Genomic DNA, 26,597 nt, shown 5'->3' on the forward strand with positions numbered 1-26,597 from the left:
TGACTTGTCTCTCTCATGATTCTAGAAAACCAGGTGTCTTGGTTTACGTTAGGGTCATATATACAACCTATCGTGACCAATTTATGTGCTAAAATCCCCTTTATGACAATATATCTACCATCTTTGTCGTGGAGCTGATCAAGATACTGAAAGGGTGTATTCTTTGCAAGAGCAATTGCTACTCCTCTTCCCTTCCTAGAAGAGGAAAAATGAGTGAAACCATGTGTTATAGTAGTGTTTCTCAAAACACGGGGTCTTTTCCTGGATGAAGTGGGTCTCTTGCAGGAGTGCAATGCCAGTCCCTAATTTCTTAATGTGTGCCAGTACCTGTGCTCTTTTAACTGGTGCGTTCAGTCCTCTTACGTTGTATGATGCAATTGTTGTCTCTTGCATTCGGCCTGCCATGTCAGGTCAGTGGATACCAGGGCTCGGGATGGGATAACAGATGAGTTGCCGACAGACAAGGGAGAAGTTGTGAAAGGAAAGAAAGAAAAGCAAAAGACAGAAACATTAGCATATAATCAACAACAGGGGCTGGTTGCCTCAAATTAGCAACTTTTTTTGATCTCAATGAAATTGCAGATGCCATTATAAACATCATCGGGGGGTATAATGTAATGAAACATAACTAAATTATCTTATTGTTCCATGTGAAGGTGGGATAATCCTAATGGATCATCTAAGAGATTGCGTGCCAGGAGAGTCCAGGAACAAGAGTCATTGATTCAATCAGTGGAGGGGTTTTGTCTCCCTGCTTGTCTTCTTCTGTTTCTTTGTTCTTTGGAGTTTCCTACTTTTTTCCAAGGTTCTTGTAGTGCCGGGTCTGGGAGGCTAAACTCGGTGCGGGCAAGGCGAAGATCCGGTATCTGGTCCAGTTGTATGTCCAACTCTGTGCACACCCTGACAATGTCAGGGGATGACTTAACAGTAAATCTTTTGCTGTCTGCGGTGATGAAGAGGCCGAATGGGAAAAGCCAACGAAAAAGAAATTGTCTCTGTTTGAGAGCATCTGTAAAAGGTTTCAGCAGATATCTTTTGGACAAGGTTGATGGTGCCAGGTCCTGAAAAACCCGGATTTTAGAGCCCTTATACTCCAGGGTGTCAAGCGACCTTGCCTTTTTGAAAATCTTTTCTTTCATGCGGAAGTCCAAAATTCTACAAATTATATCTCTTGGGAATTCCGATTGTTTGGGCTTGGGTTTTAATGCCCTATGTGCTCTCTCAAGGACCAGCCCTTTTCTCTCCTCCGGGTCCAGCATCGGTAGAAAAATGATCATGGAGAATTGCTGGCACGTCTTCTTGGTCCAGGGCTTCTGGGACTCCCCGAATTCTGAGATTGTTCCTTCTGTTTCTATTTTCGATGTCTTCCATCGCAGTGTAAAGGGAGTTGATATGATCCGCTTGTTGCAGGAGACCAGATTTCAGAACCCCAGAGAAGGCAGATAATTTTGAATGTGCTTCTTCCAGCTCCTCCTCTCTGCCCCCTATCTGCTGAATCTCTTTTTTAATTGTAGATAAGTCTTTTGCCAAAGGAGCCAAGGCTGAGGATAAAATACTTTTGATAATCGGTTTATCTGAGTCCGAAAAATCAATAGGATCCTCTTGCATATCCTCTGGCCCTAGGACATCATCTGCGTCCTTAAATTGCGATGACCCTTGCTTAGTGCCACTTTGTTTCGTGAAAAATGTTTCCATCTTTTTGGACGCTTGTGGGCCGCTGTTAGCATTGGCATCAGTTGGTTTTCCAATCTTGACCATGGTCCTTTTCCTATAATCGGCACCAGAACTTCAATGCGTTACCGCACCGAGAACTGCAGACGAGAATCAGTGTGGACAGCTGTGAAATCAAATAGCAGGGTATTGACTGGAATAAAAGGGAGTCTCGCAGTTGATATTTCTCAAATGTCCACTAGATGGGGGTCACGTGCTATTTTGTTCATATAATACTCAGTAGCTCCTCCATTCTTGTATTTTGTGACACAAGGTTAGAATGGAGGAAGAACAAAGAATTTTCTTAATGGATTTTATCAGCAGTGAGCATTACATTATGATATAGGAACCATCTTCTCATTATCTCCTGGGAGCCTCCTCTCTCACGATCAACATGGAGCTGTTGTACATATTTCCCCCCAGTGGGCAAAGTATCTTGCTTTTTAAATCATGGCATTAGAAAGGGATTGAGCAATTCCCTTAAGGGGGTTTTACACATAGCGATATCGCTAGCAATATCGCTAAAACATCACTGATTTTGTGACGCAGCAGCGATATCGCTACATGTGATACTTACCTCCGACCGGCTCCCCCGCTGGTTATCGCTGATCGCGTGGCTCCATTTCTCGTCGTCTGCTTCCTGCTGTGTGAGACGAGCGACGCTGGAGGCGGGCGGGAGGACGTCTGGATCGCTGTGTGTGAAAGGTGAGTATCGTGCGCTGCGTCGCTGCTGCATCGCTGTGAGGTCTGCCTGTGTGACAGCCACTAGCGATCATTTAGTGACGCACCAGCGATCCTGACCGGGTCGTATCGCTAGTCGGATCGCTGGGGCATCGCTAAATGTAAAGGGGCCTTTAGACAAGCAGACCCACTTATCCCAGCAGAGAGAGGCTGTCTTTACAGCCGATCTTCAGAGCAGATAGGAGATGTGTAATTGTGCTCAGGGTTTCCTGTCCTGTCAGAATTATCTGTAAAGCCAGCACAGGACCAGTAGGCTTTATAACAATAACAGACCCTGCAGATTCAGGGCCAGGTTTTGCTCTTATCAGAAGCTGGCAGCGTATTTGCTTCCCACCGCTGAGTCAGAGGAGAGTGACAATCTCCTACCTCCCCCCTCACCCACCTCCCGAAGGCTTCTTCTCCGTCTTCCTCTCCCTGGGGTAGATGGAGTGGTCAGTGGATCTGTGTCTGTGCCCGGGAGAGGCTCGTGCGGCTGCAGTAGAAGCTGAACGCTAGGCCTCCTGAAGGGGAATCCCCGCCGCGCGTCTCCTCTCTCTCACCGGCCTCTGCTCCCTCGTTCTTCCTATCTCCCGTCTCTCAGGGCTCCCCGTTCCAGTACCTGCTAATATCAGCAGCGGTCGGTGGTTTCTCCGCTCCTTTCTTGCTGTGAGCGGTCGGCACAAGCCACAGCCTTCTGGGTCCTATCTCTGACCCACGCTCCGCCGTCTCCCACGTGTATCAGGTATACTTCTTCTCTAAGTGGGAGAGAGGGCTTCTGGGCTGAAAATAAGGCAACCTCTGATGAGGTTGGATGGACTTAGTGGCTCCGGGGGCTTTTTTTTCTTTAGCTCCGAGGCTCACAGTGGTGGATCGCTTCAGATGAAGCAGAAGCACTATATAACGTGCCCTACTCCTTCGGCGGCCATCTTGGATCTCCTCGTGCATGAATATTCTCCCTGGGTTCCCATGAGCTTTCCTCAGGGCCAAAACCCTTCCAATCAAATAACAGTGTTTTCTCTAGTCACCTTCCACGACAGCCACCTTGGAGGTTGTCTCCCCGCCCTAATAGGGGACAGGAACACAAAGAGGTTAAATAGCCCTCCCCTTCCTGCTACCTCAGTGTTTTTCCTGTCCCCTATCGGGGCATGAAGAGGTCACAAGGGGCTGCCGTGGCCAGCGAGCGGAGCCCCTAGGTACTTACAGAGCTGGGCAGTCGAGGTCGGGGGGTGCGCCTCTCCTCCTCCGTGCGCTGCTCCCGTCTCCACCGCTGGTGTGACTCGGGCACGTCGGCCGCCCCTCCCGCGCCCTCCGGGGTAAAGCGGGGCGGTACGGTGCCTGCCGGGGTCCTGCACAGCTCCCTGGTCTCCTCCTTCCTCCCAGCGCCACATTGGAGGCAGGGCGCGCGCGTCAGAGGGGGCGGGCAATCGACCGGAAGTGGCAGTGACGCGCACTTCCGGTTTGCGGCCTCCGGCGTCCTGTACAGGGGAAACGCGCGCCGGCACCCGGGGAGACATGGGAAACGATCACAATGGCGGTGGGGGTCGAGCATATCCTCCCCAGGGACCAGGGAGGAGGGAGGAGCACCAGAAATGAACGCCTCAATCACCCTTAAAAGGGAGCAGCAACTCCAGGTAAGCGCAGAGTGTGTGTGCAGAATGGACTGTGAGAAGCCCTCGACTGCAGCATCTGCGGAGCCCAGCGTTCCCCCTCCTACAGTGAGTAGTGGGGCCGGTCCCTTGCCTGTCAGACGACTGGTGCACAGGTCTGAGTAAGCATTCTTTTCTCTTGCAGGAAGACAAAGCCTCTGCCCCTAAAAACCCCCGCAAGTGTGGTATATGTGGTGCCAGGTTTCCTTCTGATTACAGAAAGAAGTTATGCCAGCCTTGTACGCAAAATATACTGCATACCGAGCAACCCTCCCTGTTTGACAGCATAAAGACTCTCATTAGACAGGAGGTTCAGACCTCCATAGCAGCCCAAAACCCGGCTCAGGGCCCTGCCCCAAAATAAGAGGAAAAGGGTACCTATAGAAGCCGACTCAGACTCGGGAGAGGTCCGTTCCTCGGGGTCGGAGGAGATTTGGGAAGATGAGGGCTCCACGTCCACCTCCAGTCATGATACAAAAAAATACTATTTCTCCTCGGAGGATACAGAGGAGTTAGTTTCCATGGTAAGAAATACCATGGGATTGGAGGAGGTTAGGCTATCAGTCCAGGATGAGATCTTTGGAGGGTTGAAACGCAGAGGTAGAAAGGGTTTCCCGGTTCATGAGGTTATACAGGATTTAATAGCTCAGGAGTGGTCCTCCCCCGAGAAAGCACTTACGGTGCCCTCTGAGCTAAAAAAATAGGTTCCCTCTAGAGGGAGATCCCTAAAATAGACGTCCAGGTGTCTAAAGTCACTAAGAAATCGTCTTTGCCTTTTGAGGATGCCTCCCAATTGAAGGATCCGATGGATCGCAAAATAGAGAGCCATCTTAAAAAGTCCTGGGAAGCCTCTACGAACCTGCTCAAAGCAAATATTGCATCCACCTACGTAGCCAGATCATTGTTTTTCTGGCTACGTACGTTGGAAGACCACCTGTCGGGGGGCACTCCAAGGGAGGAAATCTTAGACTCCCTGTCAATCCTCCAAAAGGCAACAGGCTATTTAGCTGACGCTTCAGGGGAAATGGTACGGGTGGCAGCAAGGTCCCTAGTCCTCTCAAACTCAGCCAGGAGAGCCTTGTGGCTGAAGTCATGGGGAGGCGACATCACTTCCAAGACGAAACTCTGTTGTGCCATCCCCTTCCAGGGACACCACGTGTTCGGGCCGGTCCTCGATGACATCCTTGAGAAGGCTTCTGACAAGAATAAGTCACTGCCGGAACAGAAACCCACCAAAAGGCAGTTTTTTCGTCCCTCAAGGGAACAGACTTCTCAAAGGACGTCAAGAGGGAAGGGCAAAACGGGTCGATGGAGCTACCTGAAAGGGGGTAAAGGAAGAAACATCCTTGTGCCCCAACAGCAGCAGCTCCTGCAAAAGCAGTGACTCCCAGGTAGGGGGTCGACTCGCACAGTTTTTCGCCCAATGGCAGGCCACGACCTCGAACCAGTGGGTCCTGCACACTATTCAGTTTGGGCTAAAACTGGAGTTCGAGCACCCCCCCCCCCCCCCGCATGCCCTAAGGATTACCCCAGTGCAATCCCCAAGTCTGCAAAAAGTTCTGTGGCTTCAGATAGAAGAACTGCTACGGGAACAAGTGGTCTCATATGTACCTCCACAAGAGGAGGGCAGGGGACATTATTCTCGCCTGTTCCTGATAAAGAAACCCTCAGGTAAGCACAGGCTCATTATAAATCTAAAACCCCTGGACCACTTCATCAAGTATCGAAGGTTCAAGATGGAGTCAGTAAGATCAGCTATTCCTCTTATTGGACGAGACTGGCAGATGGCGACAATAGACCTAAGGGATGCATATTACCACGTACCCATTCATCCGGACCACCGGAAGTTTCTGAGGTTTGCGGTCACCCACAACCGAGGAATCAGCCACCTTCAGTTCAACACCCTGCCGTTTGGGGTATCCCCAGCACCAAGGGTGTTCACGAAAATCATGAAAGAGGCAGTCATCTTCATTCGGCTTCAGGGGATATGCATTGTACCGTATCTGGACGAACTGCTGATCGTCGCCCCATCAATAGACCGACTGAACCAGGACGTATCAAGAACCCTACAGATTCTCGAAACTCTAGTGTGGATACCAAATCTCCAGAAGTTGGCCCTCTGTCCTTTCCCGAGGAAAAAATTCCTAGGGATTCTCTTGGATTCAGAGAAGAGGACGTCCTTTCTTCCCGAAGATTGTCAAAAAGACCTGCGGCAGAAAATAATCCGGTTCAGAGACCAAAGGGCGCCGACGCTAAGGGACGCCATGTCCATCCTGGGTTCTCTGACCGTGCATTCAGGCGGTATCCTGGGCACAAGCTCACACGCAAGTCCTCCAGTCGTATGTCCTGATAAATATGAAGAAATATCCAAACAACCTGTCAAAAAGGGTTCTACTTCCAGGACATGTAAAATCGACCCTCTAGTGGTGGCTGAGCTACCGAAACCTGAGGCGAGGAGTAAGCTGGGATCAGCTTCCTCTAAGAATACTATGCACCGATGCCAGCCTGAGGGGCTGGGGGGCTGTGGTCGAAGATTCATACTTCCAGGGGCAGTGGCCCCAGAACGTAAGGGCCGGATCTTCAAACCTAAGGGAGCTGACTGCGGTGGAAGAGTCACTGAGGGCCGCAGCAGCCCTTGTCAAGAATCATCATGTTTGGATATACTCCGACAACGTGACCACGGTGGCATACCTCAGGCATCAAGGCGGCACAAGGTACGCCAGCCTAAAGAAAGTAGCAGCAAGGATCTTCCTCTGGGTAGAGAAGCACCTGTTATCCATTTCTGCGGTACACCTGAAGGGGTTGGAAAACATCCAGGCAGACTTCCTGAGCAGGAAGGACGTCCATCCAGGAGAATGGTGTCTGAACCAAGAGGTGTTCCAGGCTCTAGCCTCAAGATGGGGGGATCCAGAAGTCGACCTGTTCACGAATGCACAAAATACAAAGGCTGCGACCTACTTCTCCCTCAGTTCCTCGTACGGAGCCAGGGGGACGGATGCATTTGCCCATCCATGGGTCTTCAGACTGGCCTACGCCTTTCCACCAATCCCGATGCTGGCAAAAACCCTACAAAAGATCAGGGCAGACGGAGTCAAGACGATCCTGGTGGCTCCCATGTGGCCAGGACGAAGCTGGTACAGCGCTCTGTTGGACATGGCCCAAGAAGGTCCCTTGCTATTACCCCAGAAGACCGACCTTCTTTTTCAGGGTCCGTTGCTGCACCCGGACCCAGCCAAGCTATCCCTAGCAGCCTGGTTATTGAAGCCAACATTTTGAAGGCCAAAGGGTTGTCGGATGAGGTAATCCGGACCCTTCTAAAAGAGTAGAAAGCCAATAACGAATGCAATTTACAGCAAGATATGGAAAAGATTTTCCTCCTGGTGCCTCCCGAGGGTCCCTGACCCCGCCCATCCAAATATTGCCCAAATACTAGACTTCCTACAGAAAGGGTTAGATCTAGGGCTTACTCCGAGTACGTTAAAGGTACAGGTATCTGCTCTAAGTACCTTTTTTGACCAAGACCTAGCCAAACACCGCTGGGTCAAGCGGTTCATGATAGCAGCAGGCAGGATTCGCCCTTCGCTCCCTAGCCGGGTTCCCCCCTGGGATCTTAATTTAGTGCTTAATAGCCTAACACAGGCCCCATTTGAGCCCCTGTCAGAAGTTCCATTAAAAATGCTCACACTCAAAACAGTGTTTCTTGTGGCGATCACATCGGCTAGACGGGTGGGGGAGCTACAGGCCCTTTCGGTACAGGAACCTTATCTCCTACTCAATTCAGACAGTATAGTGCTACGCCTAGACCCCTCCTTTATGCCCAAGGTGGTGTCAGACTTTCATAGAAGCCAGGATATCGTGTTGCCCTCATTTTGCCCAAATCCTTCTAACCCGAAGGAACCGAAATTTCATACCCTGGATGTCCGCAGGGTAGTTCTCCGTTACCTCGAAGTAACCAAGGATTGGAGAATCGATCAGAACCTGTTCCTTCAGTATTTAGGAAGAAATAAAGGGAAGAAGGCAGCAAAGAACACGATAGCGGGCTGGATCAAGCAGTCCATCTCTCTGGCATATTCTGCAAGACATCTCTCTCCTCCAGAGTCGTTAAAGGCCCACTCCACTCGATCTGTCGGCACGTCCTGGGAAGCAAGGGGAAATACGTCTTCCGAGCAGATATGCAGAGCAGCGACCTGGTCCTCTGTGCACACCTTTACTAGACACTATAGACTGGATTTCAATAGGGATCTGACGTCCGGTAGACGCGTCTTGCAAGCCGTAGTCCCTCCCTAAAAAATTAACGTTGTCATGACTCCAAGGTGGCTGTCCTGGATGGTGACTAGAGAAAATAGAATTAGACTTACCGGTAATTCGGTTTCTAGGAACCTTCCAAGACAGCACTAATTTCCCTCCCTATGATATATTTGAGGTAGCAGGAAGGGGAGGGTTATTTAACCTCTTTGTGTTCCTGTCCCCTATTAGGGCGGGGAGACAACCTCCAAGGTGGCTGTCGTGGAAGGTTCCTAGAAACCGAATTATCGGTAAGTCTAATTCTATTTTCCCTCTTACCTTCTTCATGGCCAAAATGTCATTCACTTCAAACTCATCCCCCATGCCAACAGGCTGGGGAGTGTGGCCACAGGTTTAAGGAGTCACACATGGAAGGAATTGGGGATACGGTGCGAAGGGGGTAACTTCAGTTTGTATGCAACATCATTAATACGCTTGAGGACCTGAAAAGTACCAATGTAACAGGGACCCAGTTTGTAAGATGGTACCTTGAGGCGGATGTATTTGGAGGAAAGCCACACCTTGTCACAGAGAGATATGGAGGAACGTCCAGGTGCCTCTTGTCAGCGTGTAGTTTCATTCTGTCTCGTGCTTTCTCGAGAGCAGTTTTGGTCTCCTGCCATACCCTGGTGAACTCCACGGACAGAGAGTCGGCAGCAGGTACCCCCGAGACAGGAAGTACCAGTAGAGGCACACTGGGATGTTGTCCAAAGATGATGAAGAAAGGAGACTTGGTGGACGATTAACTGTAGTGGTTATTGTAGGCGAACTCAGCCCAAGGAAGTAGACTGACCAAGTCATTCTGATGATCATATGAAAAGTGCCGGAGATAGGATGTAAGGATTTGGTTGGTACGTTCCACCTGCCCATTGGTTTGGGGGTGATAGGTGGAAGAGAAGTCCAATGATGACACTTTCATGAGTCCGCATAGAGCTCTCCAGAACCGGGAGATGAATTGTACTCCTCTGTCAGACACGATGTGTAGAGGAAAGCCATGAATTCTGAAGATGTGGGAAATGAAGATCTTTGCCACGTCAGGTGCAAAGGGAAGACTGGGAAGAGGAATGAAGTGGGCCATCTTCAAGAATCGATCTACAACCACTAGGACCACAGTACAACCAGAGGAATGAGGCAGATCAGTAATGAAATCCATGGCTATGTGCTGCCATGGAGCCGACGGTACGGGAAATGGGAGCAGAAGACCGGAGGGTAGTTGTCTGGGTATCTTGTTCTGGGCAAGATGCCACTAAGTCTTTAACATCCTGGGAAAGGGAAGACCACCAATAGTATCGAGAGATTAGGGAAAAAGTCTTTTTGACACCAACGTGGCCGGCAATCTTGGACGTTTTCGGTTGTTCTCAGCCACAAAGGTTCTTCCCGGAAGTAATGTGGTTGACTTGATAGGAGCCACGGTAATTACCTTGGACAGGTCAATGATATGAGAAGGTTCTTCTGTATCAGACAGAAAAGATCTTGACAACGCATCCGCTCTAACGCTTTTATCGCCGGCCCGAAAATGTAGTTCAAAGTCAAAGCGGGCAAAAGACAAGGACCACCTGGCTTGCCGAGGGTTGAGCCTCTGTGCAGACTGGATGTACACCAGGTTCTTATGGCCCGTGAAGATCTTGAACGGATGTATGGCACCTTCCAATAAGTATCTCCATTCCTCCAAAGCCAATTTAATGGCCAATAGCTCTTTGTTGCCAATGGACTAGTTCTGCTCAGTTGAGAATACTTTAGAAAAGAAGCCACAGGTGACTAAGCATCCAGAAGAAGATTTCTGCAGAAGGACTGCGCCGACCCCGGTAGAGGATGCATGCACCTCGAGAGTGAAAGGTCTACTAACCTCAGGACGATGAAGCGCCGGAGCAGAGGTGAAGGCTTGTTTCATGGACTGGAAGGCCTCTTCAGCCTCAGGGGACCAAGCATTTGGGTTGCTCCTTTATGGATAAGGGATGAGATGGGGCGAACCAACGAGGAGAAATGGGGAACGAACTGTCGGTAGTAGTTCGCAAAACCAAGGAAGCGTTGGATTGCCTTCACCCCATGGGGCCGTGGCCAATCCAGAACGGCAGACACCTTTGCCGGATCCATGCGTAGTCCAGAGTCTGAGATAATGTACCCCAGGAATGGCAAGGATGTCTGCTTGAAGGCACATTTCTCGAGAGTGGCGTAAAGGCGGTTCTCCCTCCGATGCTGGAGGACTTGACACACGTTCTTTCTGTGGGCAGAGAGATCTGGAGAAAAAACGACGATGTCATCCAAATAGACTACCACGCAGGAGTACAGCATATCCCGGAAGACGTCATTCACAAACTCCTGGAACACCGCTGGGGCATTGCAGAGGCCGAAGGGCATGACCAAGTACTCGTAGTGACCGTCTCGGGTGTTAAAGGCGGTCTTCCACTCGTCACCGGAATGAATGCGGATCAAGTTGTAGGCCCCACGAAGATCCAGTTTGGTGAAAATTCGAGCTCCTCTAAGCCGGTCAAAGAGTTCTGGGATCAATGGCAATGGGTACTTGTTTTTGACCGTGATATCATTCAGCCCTCAGTAGTCTATGCAGGGACGAAGGGAGCCGTCCTTTTTGACAAAGAAAAATCCCGCTCCTGCGGGTGAGGAGGACTTATGGGTAAAACCTCTAGCAATGGATACACTCAGACATGGCTTGGGTTTCAGCAGGAGATAGCGGCTATATTCTACTCCTGGGTGGAGTAGAACCAGGAACGAGGTCAATCGGACAGTCGTATGGCCGATGGAGAGGCAGAGTCTCTGACTCCTTTTTGTCAAAGACATCTGTAAAGGACCAGTAAGCCGACGGCAGACCTGTAGGTACTGAGGACGGAGAGGCAGGTCTCATAGGATGGACGGGCAACAGGCACTTCTCCTGACAGAACGGTCCCCAGCGGAGTATATCGCCCTACCGCCAGTCCAGGGTTGGCTCATGAGTCCGTAGCCAAGGGAGACCTAGAAGAAGCGTGTGAGACATGGTAGACAAGACGAGGAAGGAGATCTCTTGGTGCAGGGCTCCAATCTGCAGCTCGATCTCTTCGGTGGCCTGGGTAAAGGTCTCCTGCAAGGATGTACCGTTGACCGAAACTATCGACCGAGGAGTCTCCAGGGATCTGACAGGAATCCCGTATTTTTTAACCACCTCGAGTGTGATAAAGTTCCCAGCCGCGCCAGAATCTAGAAAAGCCTCCTCTGAATAAGGCTTGGTACCAAGATTCAGTAAAACAGACACAATCAAGGAGGGAGAGGAATCACGTACACCTAGGGACACCTCTCCTAACAATCCTAGGCAGAGAAGTCTCCTGGCTTCTTGGGACAGGAACGTAGGAGATGAGAGGGACTCCCACAGTAAAAGCAGAGACCAAAAGTAAGCATCTCCTCGTGACGCTGTTCGGCCGACTTGCAACGGTCCACCTCCATAGGCTCTGCCACGGAGACCGCAGAAGGCACAGGGCGCGAGTGGAGGACTGCGGGAATGTGCAAAGCAGGGACACGCCAGGTACAGGACGGTATAGGGCGAGTGTACGGAGGCACGGAGAGTACTGGACAATACAAGGCATGTGTACAGGAGTGCGCTAGATACAGGATAGTGCAAGGCGAGTACATGAGAGCACGTATGGCGTGCATAGACAAGCACGCCCGGGAGCGAGCAAAGCAGGGCGCGTGCTAAGGAGCCCACCGGAGTGCAGATTTTAACAGAGCGCGTGCAGAGAAGCACGCCAAAGTGCATGGCTAGGCAGAAGGTGTGCCAGGAGGCACAACTGAGCATAGAGCAGAGTACAGGATCAGAGCGTGTGCCAGGAGGCCCAACTGAGCACAAGGCAGAGTACAGGATCAGAGCATGTGCTAGGAGGCACTACAGAGCACAAGGCAGAGTACAGGATCAGAGCGTGTACCAGGAGGCACAACTGAGCACAACACAGAGTACAGGATCAGAGTGTGTGCCTTGAGGCACAAATGAGCACAAGGCAGAGGACCTGAATACAGCGCACAGGACAAGGCAGTCCAAGCCAGGAAGCACAACAATAGTCAGGTGCCTCCCATAGGAAGAGGTAGCCTGATATAGCACATGATCGCTTGGACTTCCGGGTCAAGTCCTCCAATACCATAGAGAGGACAGGCCCGGAGACAGAGCCGAGAAGAGTGCGCGTGCGCACAAAGAACATGGTGCAAACATGAACCTAAGTACGAGAGGTGTGCGTGTGCACCTGACGGGACCCTCGGAGCGGCGACGGCTCTGGAAGAGGTGACGTCGGGACCAAGGTCCCGCCCCCAGGTGAGAGTGGCGTGACAACGACCAGGTGTTGGGCAAAGCTGAAAATTTGACTCATGAGAGATTACCTTACTCCAGTCCTCTGTAGTCCAATCCTTATGGTCTTTCACAAACTTCAGCCTGGCTCTCGTTTGCTTCTCATTGATGAAAGGCTTTTTTCTAGCTTTTCATGATTTGAGCCCTGCCTCTAGTAGCCTGTTATGAACTGTTCTTGCTGTATACTTCACCTCAGCTGCCATTTGCCATTCCTTTTGTAGGTCACTTGATGTCTTCCTGCAGTTGCTGAGTGACATTCGAATAAGATGACTGTCATCCCGGTCAGTGGAGAGGCGTTTTCGCCCTCTGCCGGGCTGTAGCTTTGTTGGCACCAATGTCTGCTGCTTGACCTTGTTGTAATGTACTGCATTATTAGAAATGTTAAGGATGGAGACAACATGAAGCTCACTGTATCCCTCTGCTAGTAAAGCCAGAATTGAGCCCTTCATTTCCTCACTAAGACTCTTTTCATCTCCTTTGGCGTGGTTAAGTTATTTTCTCCTTCGTCTCATTGGGGGACACAGATACTGTGGGTGTATGCTTCTGCCGCTAGGAGGCTGACACTAAGTGGAAAAAAAAGAGGTTAGCTCCTACTCCGCAGTATACACCCTTGCCCCTATTGCAGGTGGAAATCAGTTTTTTGCTTAGTGTCCTATGGAGGCACACACAGTCTGGATCTCTCCAGACTATTCTTTTCTATTTTTTACTAGTTTACTATGAAGATGAGATAGGGGCGACGGATCCTATTGAAAGGGTCCGATCTCCCCAAACCATCAACGGGCGAGCACACGTTGAGTATCGTCTCCGCGTATACTTTCCTGCACCGAGGGACATATCTGGGACTTTTCCCCAGACTTCTATTTTTGTTTGTTATTTTATGAAGATGAGACAGGGGCAACGCATCCTATTGAAAGGATCCGATTTCCCCAAACCATTAACGGGCGAGCACGTGCGAGTATCCCTCCACGTATCCTTTCCCGCGACGTGGGACATTATGCCAGACTTAGCCCTGTCCACCCCTAGGTATTGAAACCATGGGCTTGCACAGAGGCACAAGACTAGTCTGTGCGGCCCCCACTGCTCCACCAACGCTAGACGGCGGTGCTGCAAGGTGGCGGACGTTCCCTCTCCTCACCCCCTGAAGGGGTTAGATGGAGTTAGGGTGCCTGCACCGTCCTATTTTTTATCAAAGACCCCCTCACATACCTGCGCTCAGGCTGAAGAGGATCATCGGTGAGGAGAGGGTCGGGGAGGGCTCCTGTGAAGATTTCGAGCTGGAGCCCACAGCCGCAGCACGCCTCGCGGCGTCCACTAGCCATGCAAGAGAAGGGCTGGATCCGTCAGGGACAGGAACGCTGTGCCGGTCAGTAGCGCCATTTTTTGGTACTGCGGCCCCCCCCCAGTCGGGTAGGGGAAAAATTGAGGCCGCGGCTTCAGCAGGAGCTAGGCCACGGCCGGAAGTTCCGCCCTCGGTGCCGCGTGTCACTTCCGGCAGCCCGCCCCGCACTCGGCGGCGGTAAAAATCGAGGCCCCAGCTTCGGAGCACGGGCTAGGCCGCAAAGTGGGAGTACCGCCCCTAGAGCGATTTTACAGGCTGGTGCGCGCCACAGATGTCGGCGCGCGATTTAAAGGAAGCATCCAGGTCGGGGGGCGCAGGACTGGGGTAAGTGCTGCCCGAGAGGACACGCTATAGGGAAAAACGAGGGGCTACCTCTTCCCCATATCCCCAGCAGCGGACAGATACAGCATGTCCGAAAAAAGCAAAGACGCACACGTTCTTTTACGCGGCATGCATCTCTTGTCGGGCTGCGTTTCCGCGGGCGCAGAGCAAGCGTTTATGCGAAACCTGCGAATCCAAACGAGCCCAGGAGCCCTCCCCTGCAACCGCGACCAATGGTCAAATCCCCCGTAGTGGGCCCGATCACTGTCACAGTACATGGCGTCACTTACAAGAGCAATAGCATCCCTTCAAGCCCCAGATAGGGGCAGGGACAGTGTCTCGCCGCCTTTAGAGGGAATCTCCACCTCACAGGAGCCTCCGGCCTGCAGGGGCCGCCCTCACTCCAGGCAGACCCGGGGGAAACGAATCCACACGGTGTCGCCCAGTCCATCCGGTGCCTTCGGCATCCGTAAGATCTGCTTCTCGCTCCCCGTCACCAGTGGTTGATAGCGAGCAGACCTCAGATTGCGACTCAGACGAGCCCATTGACCTGGACACTCCAGAGTCACGTGAAACAGTGGACAGCCTCATAGAAGCCATCAATCAGACCCTGGGGATTGAGGAGAAGTGGCATGTAAACGAGTGAAGCGGCCGCACAGAATTTTTTCCTCTCTCCCTGAGTTTGAGAACATAGTGCAGCGGCACAGAGATCGTCCAAAACAGTGTTTTTCTCGGGTTAAAGGGCACTCGAAATGCGTTATCCGTTTGCTCCGGACCTGCGTAAACAATGGATGGAATCTCCCAAAAGTGGATCCTCCGGTTTCACGCCTGGCCACTAAGACCCTGTTATCTGTCCCTAGGGTTTCCTCGATTAAAGATCCCACGGACTGCCTTATTGAGAGCCTAGCTCGTTCAGTATATGAGGTGTCAGGGTCTGCACTCGCTCCCTCGTTCGCAGCAACTTGGGTATGATATCATAGTCAGAAACATTAAACAAGGTCGCGCAGGAGCAGGATCTACCTGCAGAGATCTCGGAGGTCACAGGTCAGATGACGATAGCCAGAGATTATGTAATGAATGCGTCTTTGGATGCGGCCAATTGTTCAGCACTTGCTGCTGCTAATGCAATCTCTAACTGAAGAGCCCTATGGTTGAGGACATGGCGGGCCGATTCTACTTCCAAGAAGTCCTTGACTTCCCTGCCTTATCAGTGCGGCCGCCTATTTTTGGATCAACTTATCTCCGACTCCACAGGAGCAAAGAGCGGGTTTCTCCCTCAACAGAAGGTTAAACCGTTTTTTCGTCACCCGGTTCAGGCACGGTTTCTGGCCTTTCGCAGTGCCACCGGCCATTCTAGGCCAGGCATGACGGCATTGGTCAGGTGGCGGTCGCTAAGCAGCCTGAGCCTGGTCCGGGACCCGAATAGGAGACCGGTCCGGGGTCATGCGTTAAAAGACTCCGGGTGGACTACGGGGCCCAATTCCGCCACCTCAGGCCGCCCCAACCAGGATAGGGAGCGGCAGGTCATATAGAGCCAACCCATTGGGGAGAATGCGTGCTCAACAGGCCAGATCGAGGGGACCCAGATCCTAAGGATCATCGGCCAAATGACTCGAGGTCTTTACCAGACGACACCAGCAAAGTGGGCGGCCGCCTACTCTGTTTTCACCACGTCTGGGCCAACATCGCTCACGACGCATGGGTAAAAGAATTGGTGTCCTCAGGTTACAAAATAGAATTTGTCAGATACCCTCCAAGATGGTTTTTTCTTTCCCGGCTTCCCAGGGTGGATACCCAGGTAAGGGCTCTATTGGGAGCCATCAAGTCGCTCCTGCACAACGGAGTCATTGTTCCAGTGCCGGAACACGGAAGAGCTCAGGGGTTCTATTCCAACCTTTTTGCGGTTCCCAAAAAGGACGGGTCTGTCAGGCCTGTTTTGGACCTAAAGCTTCTGAACAAATTCATCAGGATCAGACATTTCCGGATGTAGTCTCTCCATTCAGTCATAGCGGTCATGGAGCAGTGAGAATACTTGGCCTCAATTGACAGCCAGGACGCATTTCTGCATATTCCCATTTTTTCCTCCTCATCAGAGGCGTCTACGCTTCGCCATCAGCGTTCAGCATTTTCAGTTCGTAGCGCTACCCTTCAGGCTAGCCATGGCTCCCAGAGTGTTCACAAAGGTTATGGCAATTGTCAGGGCCACACTGCATTCTGGAGGCATAGTCGTCTTGCCTTATCTGGACGACCTCTTGGTCAAGGGCCCGTCAATACGGGCATGTGAGGAAGGTGTCAGCATCACGCTAGATACTCTTGCCGCTTAGATGGTTGGTCAATGCAAAGAAATCATCCCTTGTGCCAGCTCAGAGGCTCTCCTTCCTAGGAATGATCTTTGACACTTGCTGAGGGTTGATAATTCTCCCTCAGGAAAGGGCGCGCCAACCAGTCCCTCATACCATCCGATCCGCGATAAGGATCCTAGGGAAAATGGTGGCAGCAATCGAAGCGATACCTTTCGTCCAGTTCCATCCTTCACCCCCTGCAGCACGCCTCGTGTCAGCCTGGCACAAGAATCCTTTCACGCTCGATCAGCGGTGCAAACTGTCCTCTCAAGTCAGGCAGTCGTTCGGATGGTGGATAACCAGTTCCTCTCTGGCCTAGGGGAAACCTTTCCCCCCATGTCATGGGCTGATAATGACAATTGACACCAGTCTCCTCGGTTGGGGAGCGGTGTTTCGCCACCACACAACCCAGAAACGGTGGTCGCCACAGGAGGCACGCCTCCCGATCAACTTATTGGGGATACATGCAATTCGGCTGGCTCTGCAGTTTCATCACTTTCTAGCAGGCCGCCCCGTCCGGATTCCATCAGACATCGCCATGGTGGTGGTTTACATAATTCGTCAGGGGGCAACCGCAGCAGAACAACCATCCATGCGCAAGGTGGAGCACGTTCTTCAGTGGGCCGAAGCAAACCACTGAATGATTTTGGCTGTCCACATCCCGGGCGTGGAAAATTGGGCGGCAGACTTCCTCAGCCGGCAGAGTCTTGCATCCGGAGAGTGGTCTCTACATCCCGAAGTTCTTCAACAGATTTGTCAACTGTGGGGAGCTCCGGATGTGGACCTGATGGCTTCCAGAGTGAATGCCAAGGTGCCCACATATGTCGTTCGGGCCAGGGACCCGCAGGCATTCGCGGTGGGCGCGTTGGTTCTGCCATGGAACCAGTTTCGCCTCCCATATCTATTTCCTCCACTGCCACTACTCCCGAGAGTCAGCAAAGGGATCAAGACGGAAGGGGGGCCGGCGATTCTGCTGGCCCAAGACTGGCCCTGTTGAGCGTGGTACGCAGAGCTAAGGCAGCTGCTCGCTGACGTTCCTGGGCGCCTGCTAGAGCGCCCAGATCTACCGTCTCAAGGGCCAATTTGCCACCCGAACTCAGGGACCCTGTGTTTGACGGCAGGGCCGTTGAATCTTGGATTCTAACCCAGGCAAGGTTCGGGAGCAAGGTGGTCGCTACAACGATTAGCGCCCGGAGGCCTGCTTCAGCATGAATTTACCACCACACCTGGAAGGTGTTCTTTGCTTGATGTCGAGGCCGCGGTGTTTCTCCGCTAAGATTCTCGATCTCCAACATCTTTGTTTTTCTCCAGTCGGGCTCAGAGAGCCCAGATAGCTCAGTCGGTAGAGCATTAGACTCGGGCTTTGCCCCAGGTTTCCGCAGGAGACAAATGTCGGCCTTATCCGTCCTGTTCCAGTGCAGGGTTGCTACCAATTTGCAGGTGAAAACTTTTCAACCGGGGAGTGTCCCACTTGATACATCCCTATAAGGCGCTGATGGATGCCTGGGTTCTTAACATGGTCCTAAGTGTTCTACAGGAAGCTCCATTGGAACCGCTTCAGGATATCGCTTTGAGGTACCTTTCCTGGAAAGTTGTTCCCCTAGTGGCCATCACTTCCATCAGGCGGGTTTCAGAGCTGGCGGCTCTATCCTGCCGAGCTCCGTTCCTCACTTTCCATAGGTATAAAGTGGTCCTCAGACCAGCCCCTCCTTTACTACCGAAGGTCGTGTCATGTTTTTCACATCAATGAAGATGTTGTTTTGCCTTCATTTTGTCCAGCATCGGTGCACCATGTGGAAAAAGGCTCTTCACACGTTAGACCTGGTAAGAGCCCTCCGGAGGTACGTGTCGCGGACGGCACCCTTTCCTCAGACGGACACGCTGTTCGTGCTCCCTGAAGAATGCAGGAAGGGACTCGCTGCCTCAAAGTCGTCCATAGCCAGATGGATTCGTTTGATTATTCAGGAGTCCTACTGCATTAGAGGCACGCCGATTCCAGCAGGGATCAGAGCGCACTTCGGCTTCGATGGAACAGGTTTGCAAGGCAGCAACCTGGTCCAGCCTGCACACATTTGCCAAACATAATATCCATGCTCAGGCCTCGGCGGATGCAAGCCTGGGTAGAAGGATTCTCCAAGCAATGGTGGTGCACCTTTAAACAGGAGGTGCATGTAGCTTGGATCGGTGAGTCAATCTCCCACCCAGGGACTGCTTTAGGACGTCCCACAGTATCTGTGTCCCCCAATGAGACGAAGGAGAAACATGGATATTTGTGAGTACTCACCGTAAAATCCTTTTCTCCGAGACGCTCATTGGGGGACACAGCAACCACCCTATTAGCCAGTTGGCTCTTGTTTAAATGAATGTGTTTACTTATTTGATATAAGGGTGATGTTTTCCTTTGGACATGTTGTACCTGTATTAAGGCTGATTTGTTGTCCTCCTACTGCTTTGGCACCAAACTGATTTCCACCCGCAACAGGGGCGAGGGTGTATACTGCGGAGGAGCTAACCTCTTTTTTTCACTTAGTGTCAGCCTTCTAGCGGCAGAAGCATACACCCACAGTATCTGTGTCCCCCAATGAGCGTCTCGGAGAAAAGGATTTTACGGTGAGTACTCACAAAAATCCATGTTTTTCATTCCTATTACTTTTTGGATATTACTAGCACTTGCTTTGTCATCCAGCTTGTCCTATTGCAAGAGGATTGTGAACACTATAGCACGGTTGTTTCATTTGAATTCTTTCTTCTCTTCTTTTGCCCCTTTTTTACCCACAGTATAAAATCATCATTATGCCTTAATCTCTTTTTTGTCACCTGTCATTAGGATTTCCACATGTATATATGTATTTATATATATATATATATATATATATATACCTTTTTGTCGCTATTTATATAATTTTTTCCCCCCATTTTTTGTATATCATGTTATTATGATGATTGTTTTGATGCTGTACGCCTTGCTCCGTTGACCTATCTGTATGATTGATCGGAAGTCGGGCATACTTGATTGACATGAGTTATGTGCTCTCTGGCAGTGCCCAATAGGAGCCCATATTTGAGTTCCTGTAAGTGATTTTGTGCGCTTTGTGTGGCGGACTACTGTTTGCCGGCTTATGTTTTCACAGACCGGAAACCGTGCCCCCTATACTGTTGCACCCTATAGAATGAATAGGTGGCTGTATTAGTGTTTTCGGAAGTGATGCGGTGCGCTTCGTCAGGCGGACTACTGTTTGCCGACATATGTTTCTCAAACCGGAATCCGGATTCTTTATGCAACTGCATCTTACGTGGTAATGGTATCGGGGGTCACGTTGGGCTGCACCCGCCAGCGTGCGCTCCGCTGACTGGAAGCCGGGCGCATTTCCTTGGTGCACTCCGTGAACTGACGTCACTGGAAGTGAGGTCAGCGTCTCAATGAGTGGTTTCACATTTGCCGGCGTGCGTTCCACAGGCCGGAAGTGAATGTGAGCAATGGTGTTCGCTCAGGACGCTGGCAGTGCGTGACCTAGATACGGGAAGTGAGCATACATATGGGGTGATAAATTGCGGTGACAGGTGATAATGATTTTGTGTGATTCCACATTAAGTGACGATCTTTATAAATATGCCCTCTTTCCTCCACTCTCTGCAGACAGCATTGAGAGTAGAAGGATTTATGTCTCTCTAGTTAGAGCACTATGGCACTTTATAACAAGTTAGTCCCTGAAGAGTTTACTTGGATGAAACGCGTTGGGACACCCTTTTAGGGAAAGTTCAGGGCATGTGCAATACAGGGTGAGCTGTGGACTGTCCTTGTCAGAGTGGGAGTTTGGGGATTAGATGACGGTTAGCCCCATAGGGATTTGACAGGGTATTGTCTTCCCATCGCTGTTTTCCATTGACTATACAGAGGATCTTTGGAGACTCCCGGCCCTTCATCTTTTTTGGTGAGATTGTTCCTTTTCTTTATTCATGTTTCACCTTTTTGCGAATATATGTGGCCATAAAAAACTCTTTTTGGCCCTGGTATCATGAATATATATGTGCAATCAGGCTATGGCATTTGTGTTGAATTGTTATTAATTGCTGTATCCTTCAGATATTTTGTTACCTATATTACAGATTATTAGGTGGCAATTTACATCCTTTATAATGCATTCAGGTGGTCTCTTATTCCTTCCAGGGACCTCCCATTAAATTTGCATTTTTAAACTTTATTCACATTTGGGTGACACACAATTATCAGTTATTTTAATTAACAGATTAAAAGCTTTGTTTTAATTCCACCTATTGCTGTATATTCCTCAATTTTTGGGTGAGATCTGATTCGTGTCAATTTTTGACAGAAATTGTCTTGTGCTTTATTGAACACCACAGCAGGGTTTTATACTTTCCTTCGTTAGATAAGATTTGGTTCAGGTGATCACCTAATCAGAAGCACATTAAGTAGAATGAGGTGGACTCTGGATGGAATTCAACTGACACTGGAATGGAATGGCGGTCAGACACGGAGAGAAGCTGATTCTTATAAAACACCGCAGTGGGCTCTAACTTTTTGCCAAAGCTGTGTGTGTGTATATACATATATATATGTGTGTGTGTGAAAAAAGGGAAAAAGCAGCACAAAAATTGAACAGACAATGTGAGTGCAAGCCTTCCAGGCATATACCAAACCTCAAAATAGTCCTCTTGATGAACGCAGCACACCAAAAGAGTTCCAGTCAAAGTGCTATTTAGTAGCCCGTCTGGCTAGTTGCCCATACAGCGACGTTCGGTCCTGGGAGTTGTGGACCGTTCTCAAGCAGTGTAACAATGCAAAGTGAGTGCTATGTAAAGCTCACCAATCATACAGGTGTTTACAAACAATTAGATAATATACATTGTGCAAGACATCGTTTTACAAAACATGAGTAACAATCAAAAAGTGCATTTATCGTGCAATGTGCAGAAGTGCCTCAATTGATGAAAAGATATTAATCTCCGCTTAAAAACCATTAATATCTAGTAATGTCCTATCATTTCAAATCAGCGGCAGCTGTGTTAACATAAATGAGCAAGACTCACCCCATAGTGACCATTGTAATCGCGCCATGTATCGGCGTCTCACACTGCGCAATGCGCAGGACCGGAAATCTAACATGGAAACGTCACATTCATCCCACCCATGCGCACTGGCACACGATCAGTGTCGGCGCCATCTTTACTGGGGGAAAGAAATACAGCGCAAGTCTGTGTGATAAAGAGTAACCTCATCTGACATAATTCAGAGATATAGGCGCTCCAATAATAGCGCAGCAAATCAAAATAAATTCAAAAAAGAAAATAATAAAATAAAAAAAATAAAAAGATGAATGCAATGCCATTTTTGTAGCTTATAGCAAAAGGGACTCACGGTAAGTGGATTCATCCATGTAGGTAATAGGGACACCTCCCATTAGCTGGGATAGGTAACCTACACCTAGATTGGGGAAGAGAAGTGGTGAACCTCGCTAAAGGCCCCACACTCCACCTCTCCCAAAAAAATGGATATTTTGTTCCAAGAAACCGTTAGTTCAAATCCCAATATAGGCACATTCACCACAAAAGAAAAAATAAATAAAAAATACATAGAAAATATATCATAGAAATAACAAAAGAATATTTGAAACCAGATTTTGCGCATATGACATGTTTTTATTGAAAAATACATACATTTTGTTTTCATTCAAAAGGGGAGTCATGCATTCCAATATCAGTCTGCTGCCGCATGATCTGAAAAAAAACAAAAATACCAATAAAATAAACACCTTAAAAAACAACCCAGATTCATAAAGAGGAAAAACAGTAGCTCATAGAGGAATCTATTACAATTGGCTTATAGAGTAATCTGTAGCTTGTAATCGACATTTAAACCAAAAGGTTTTAGTGTGTTTAATTTTTTAATCCATTGTAGCTCCCTAATTTTCAATAATTTAATTCTATCTCCCCCTCTTCTCAAAGGTGGAATTCAGTCTATCACTCTAAACGTCAGATCCTTTTCTACATGTTTAAAATCTGTAAAATGTTTGGATACCGGTAAATCTTGTCTCTTTTTTCTAATGCTATGTCTATGTTGATTGAAAGGGAATCTGTCACCTACCCTTTGGCGGGCGATGAAAACGAGGTTGGTGCGGTCCGATGGGCGGTGTTCCCGATGTGTACCACCTCCCCATCCTTGCCCGCCGTCCGCAGGTTATTACTGAATTGGAGTAGGTGTAGGCCATTTTTTGCGCGTGCGCTAAGCATTCATAGCTAGCGCACGCGCAGTATGCTTTGCCCAACTGCGGGCAAAGCCGAAAAGCCGGACTGCGCATGCGCCGGTTAACTAAGCCCTGGAACACAGCAAAATACTTCCAGGGCTTAGTTAACCGGCGCATGCGCAGTCCGGCTTTTCGGCTTTGCCCGCAGTTGGGCAAAGCATACTGCGCGTGCGCTAGCTATGAATGCTTAGCGCACGCGCAAAAAATGGCGTACACCTACTCCAATTCAGCAATATCCTGCGGACGGCGGGCAAGGATGGGGAGGCGGCACACATCGGGAACACCGCCCATCGGACCGGACCGACCTCGTTTTCATCGCCCGCCAAAGGGTAGGTGACAGATTCCCTTTAATCTCACTTTCAGTTCGCAGGTGGTTTCACCCACATAGTACAAATTACATGGACATTTTAAAAGATAAATGACTAATTCTGAAGAACACGTCAAAAAATGATTTATTTTAATTTCCTTATTAATATGCAGATGTTGGAAGGAACTGCCTTTTACCATATATGTGCAATTCACACAATTAAGACAAGGGAATGAACCAACCCTAACCCTACCAGTCAATGTGGTCTGGAAATTTTTCTTTTTTGAACCAATATCTGAATGTACTACTATATCCTTTATATTTCCGTTTATAAGAAATTAGCGGTGGAGACCCAAACTCCCTTACTTCTGGATGACATTTACCCAATGTAGACCAATGTTTCCTTATAATAGAGACAATACGGTCACTCTCTTCACAATACGTGGTAACAAATGGAATCCTATATTAATAGTAATAAATAGCACTTTGACTGGAATTCTGTTGGTGTTCATCTTACATAAATATTACCGTTCAAAAGTTTGGGGTCACCCAGACAATTTTGTGTTTTCCATGAAAACTCATACTTTTATTAATCAGATGAGTTGCCAAATGAATGTAAAATCTCGTCCAGACATTATGTTCGAAAAAAAGATTTTTATTTGAAATAATAATTTTCTCCTTCAGACTTTGCTTTTGTCACAGAATGCTCCTTTGCAGCAATTCCAGCTTTGCAGACCTTTGGCATTCTAGCAGGTAATTTGCTGCGGTAATCTGGAGAAATTTCAGCCCATGCTTCCAGAAGCCCCTCCCACAAGTTGGTTTGGCTTGATGGGCACTTTTTGGTACCATACGGTCAAGCTGCTCCCACAACAGCTCAATGGGGGTGAGATCTGATGACTGCACTGGCCACTCCATCACAGATAGAATACCAGCTGCTTGCTTCTTCCCTAAATAGTTCTTGCATAATTTGGAGGTGTGCTTTGGGTCATTGTCCTGTTGTAGGATGAAATTGGCTCCAATCAAGCGCTGTCCACAGGGTATGGCATGGCGTTGCAAAAAGGAGTGATAGCCTTCGTTACTCAAAATCCCTTTTACCTTGTATAAATCTTTCACTTTACCAGCCCCAAAGCAACCCCAGACCATCACATTATCTCCACCATGCTTGACTGATGGCGTCAGGCACTCTTCCAGCATCTTTTCAGTTGTTCTGCATCTCACAAATGTTCTGTGTGATCCAAACACCTCAAACTTGGATTCGTCTGTCCAAAACACTTTTTGCAATCTTCCTCTGTCCAATGTCTCTGTTCTTTTGCACATATTCTCAGATAAGGCTTTTTCTTTGCCACTCTTCCCTGAAGGCCAGCATCCTGGAGTCGCCGCTTCACTGTAGATGTTGAAACTGGCGTTTTGCATGTACTATTTAATGAAGCTGCCAGTTGAGGACCTGTGAGGCGTCGATTTCTCAAACTACAGACTCTAATGTACTTGTCTTGTTGCTCAGTTTTGCAGCGGGGCCTCCCACTTCTCTCTCTACTCTGGTTAGAGCCTGTTTGTGCTCTCCTCTGAAGGGAGTAGTACACAGCATTGTAGGAAATTTTCAGTTTCTTGGCAATTTCTCACATGGATTAGCCTTCATTTCTACGATCAAGAATAGACTGTCAAGTTTTACATGAAAGTTCTCTTTTTTTCTGGCCATTTTGAGAGTTTAATGGAACCAACAACTGTAATGCTCCAGATTCTCAACTAGCTCAAAGGAAGGTCAGGTTTATAGCTTCTCTAATCAGCCAAACTGTTTGCAGCTGTGCTAACATACTTGCACAAGGGTTTTCAAGGGTATTCATCCATTAGCCTTCTTCCACAGTTAGCAAACACAAGGTACCATAAGAACACTGGAGTGATGGTTGTTAGAAATGGACCCCTATACACCTATGAAGATATTACATTACAAACCAGACGTTAGCAGCTATAAGTTATTTACCACTTTAACAATGTATAGAGTTCATTTCTGAGTCATTTAATTTTAACTTCATTGGAAAAAAAACTGTGCTTTTCTTTCAAAAATAAGGAAATTTCTAAGTGACCCTAAACTTTTGAACAGGTGTGTGTATATATATATATATATATATATATATATATATATATATATATATATATACACCTAAAATACAGCATAAATGTAACTTTAGGCTTTTTAGATATCATTTCATCGTCAGTTTGCTTACTGTTTACAATAATAGTAATTTTGACTAGGGGTGCCCAAACTTTTACATGCCACTGTAGGTGGCGCATTGTATGTATAGGAGCAGTGCATGCAAGTTGTATTTCTCTGTGATATGACACTTTCTATTCCCATAGATATGCGACCAGGAAAGAGCGCTGTCGTCTCCAGTTTAGACTGCCTGTCCAGCATTGTGGAGAGAATCTCTACAGAAAATCTAAATTGTTCTATAGTCCCTGCTCTGGAAATGGGATCAGAAGATAGTCCATGCTCTCCCCTCGATGGGGAGACACTAAGAGACATGACCATCAGCATTCCCTCCCCAAATGGCTGCCCTCAGATACCTGCGGACAGAAGCACGTCAATCTACCAGACCTTATAAGACTAGAGAAGACCAATGATTGTGGGCGCCGTCACTATTACTTTTCAGATTTGTATTTATTTCCAGTTGATTGTGACTTGAACTTTCCCATCCTTCTGGTTCTAGTCTGGCAGGATCACAAGAAATGATGGACTTTTCAGAGGCCAAGGCCCCTATCATGTTCTCCAGCTTTTACCCTGCTACTGTCTGCACTATGGGGGGGACACAGCACTGAGCAAGGCCACAGACATGTGTGGACCACTTTTATAACATTTTCTACGTGTAATGTACATAAGAGTTGTCTCTAGATATTTAATGCCTCCGAATTGTGTCAAGTTACATATGTTATATATTTATAAGGTGTGAATGCTGCGGACGTTTCCAATACTGTTCTAAATAAAGATCCCTATTTATACACCCTGGAATGTCCGTACAAAGCGCGACCATATCAAACTGATGGCTGAAATCCTATCCAAACTCACAGGGACATTTGTCACAAATCATGTATCCAGCAGACAAAACGTGAAAGATCCAAAAATAAGGTGATGGATTATGAGTAGACATGGGCGGACCCCTGGATGTTTGGGTCTGGCCGAACAGTTAAAAGGTCTGGGTACCAGAACAGTAACCGGATCCCATTAATTTGAATGGGCGACCTGAACATCTAGTGTTTGCCACGCTGTCATGTGCATGACAGTGCGGCAAACACTTCCTCTGATCGGTTTTAAAATCATTAACGCTCGTCAGATAGCCACGGTTCCCCTG

The 26,597-nt window shown here is 48.8% G+C and overlaps 1 protein-coding gene across 1 annotated transcript in view; it reads left to right on the forward strand.

The window, feature by feature from the left end:
* Positions 1–26,247, forward strand: part of MYOD1 (myogenic differentiation 1) — a 75,275-nt gene extending 49,028 nt beyond the window's left edge. Inside the window, exon 3 of the mRNA XM_073564685.1 lies at positions 25,609–26,247. Within this exon, the coding sequence (XP_073420786.1) occupies positions 25,609–25,853 (245 nt within the window). The 3' untranslated portion in view covers positions 25,854–26,247. The remainder of the gene's footprint in view (positions 1–25,608) is intronic.
* Positions 26,248–26,597: the final 350 nt, after the last annotated feature.

Source organism: Dendrobates tinctorius, unplaced genomic scaffold, assembly GCF_039654945.1.
Source record: "Dendrobates tinctorius isolate UK_male_01 unplaced genomic scaffold, ASM3965494v1 ptg000473l, whole genome shotgun sequence".
NCBI classification, from domain to species: Eukaryota; Metazoa; Chordata; class Amphibia; order Anura; family Dendrobatidae; genus Dendrobates; species Dendrobates tinctorius.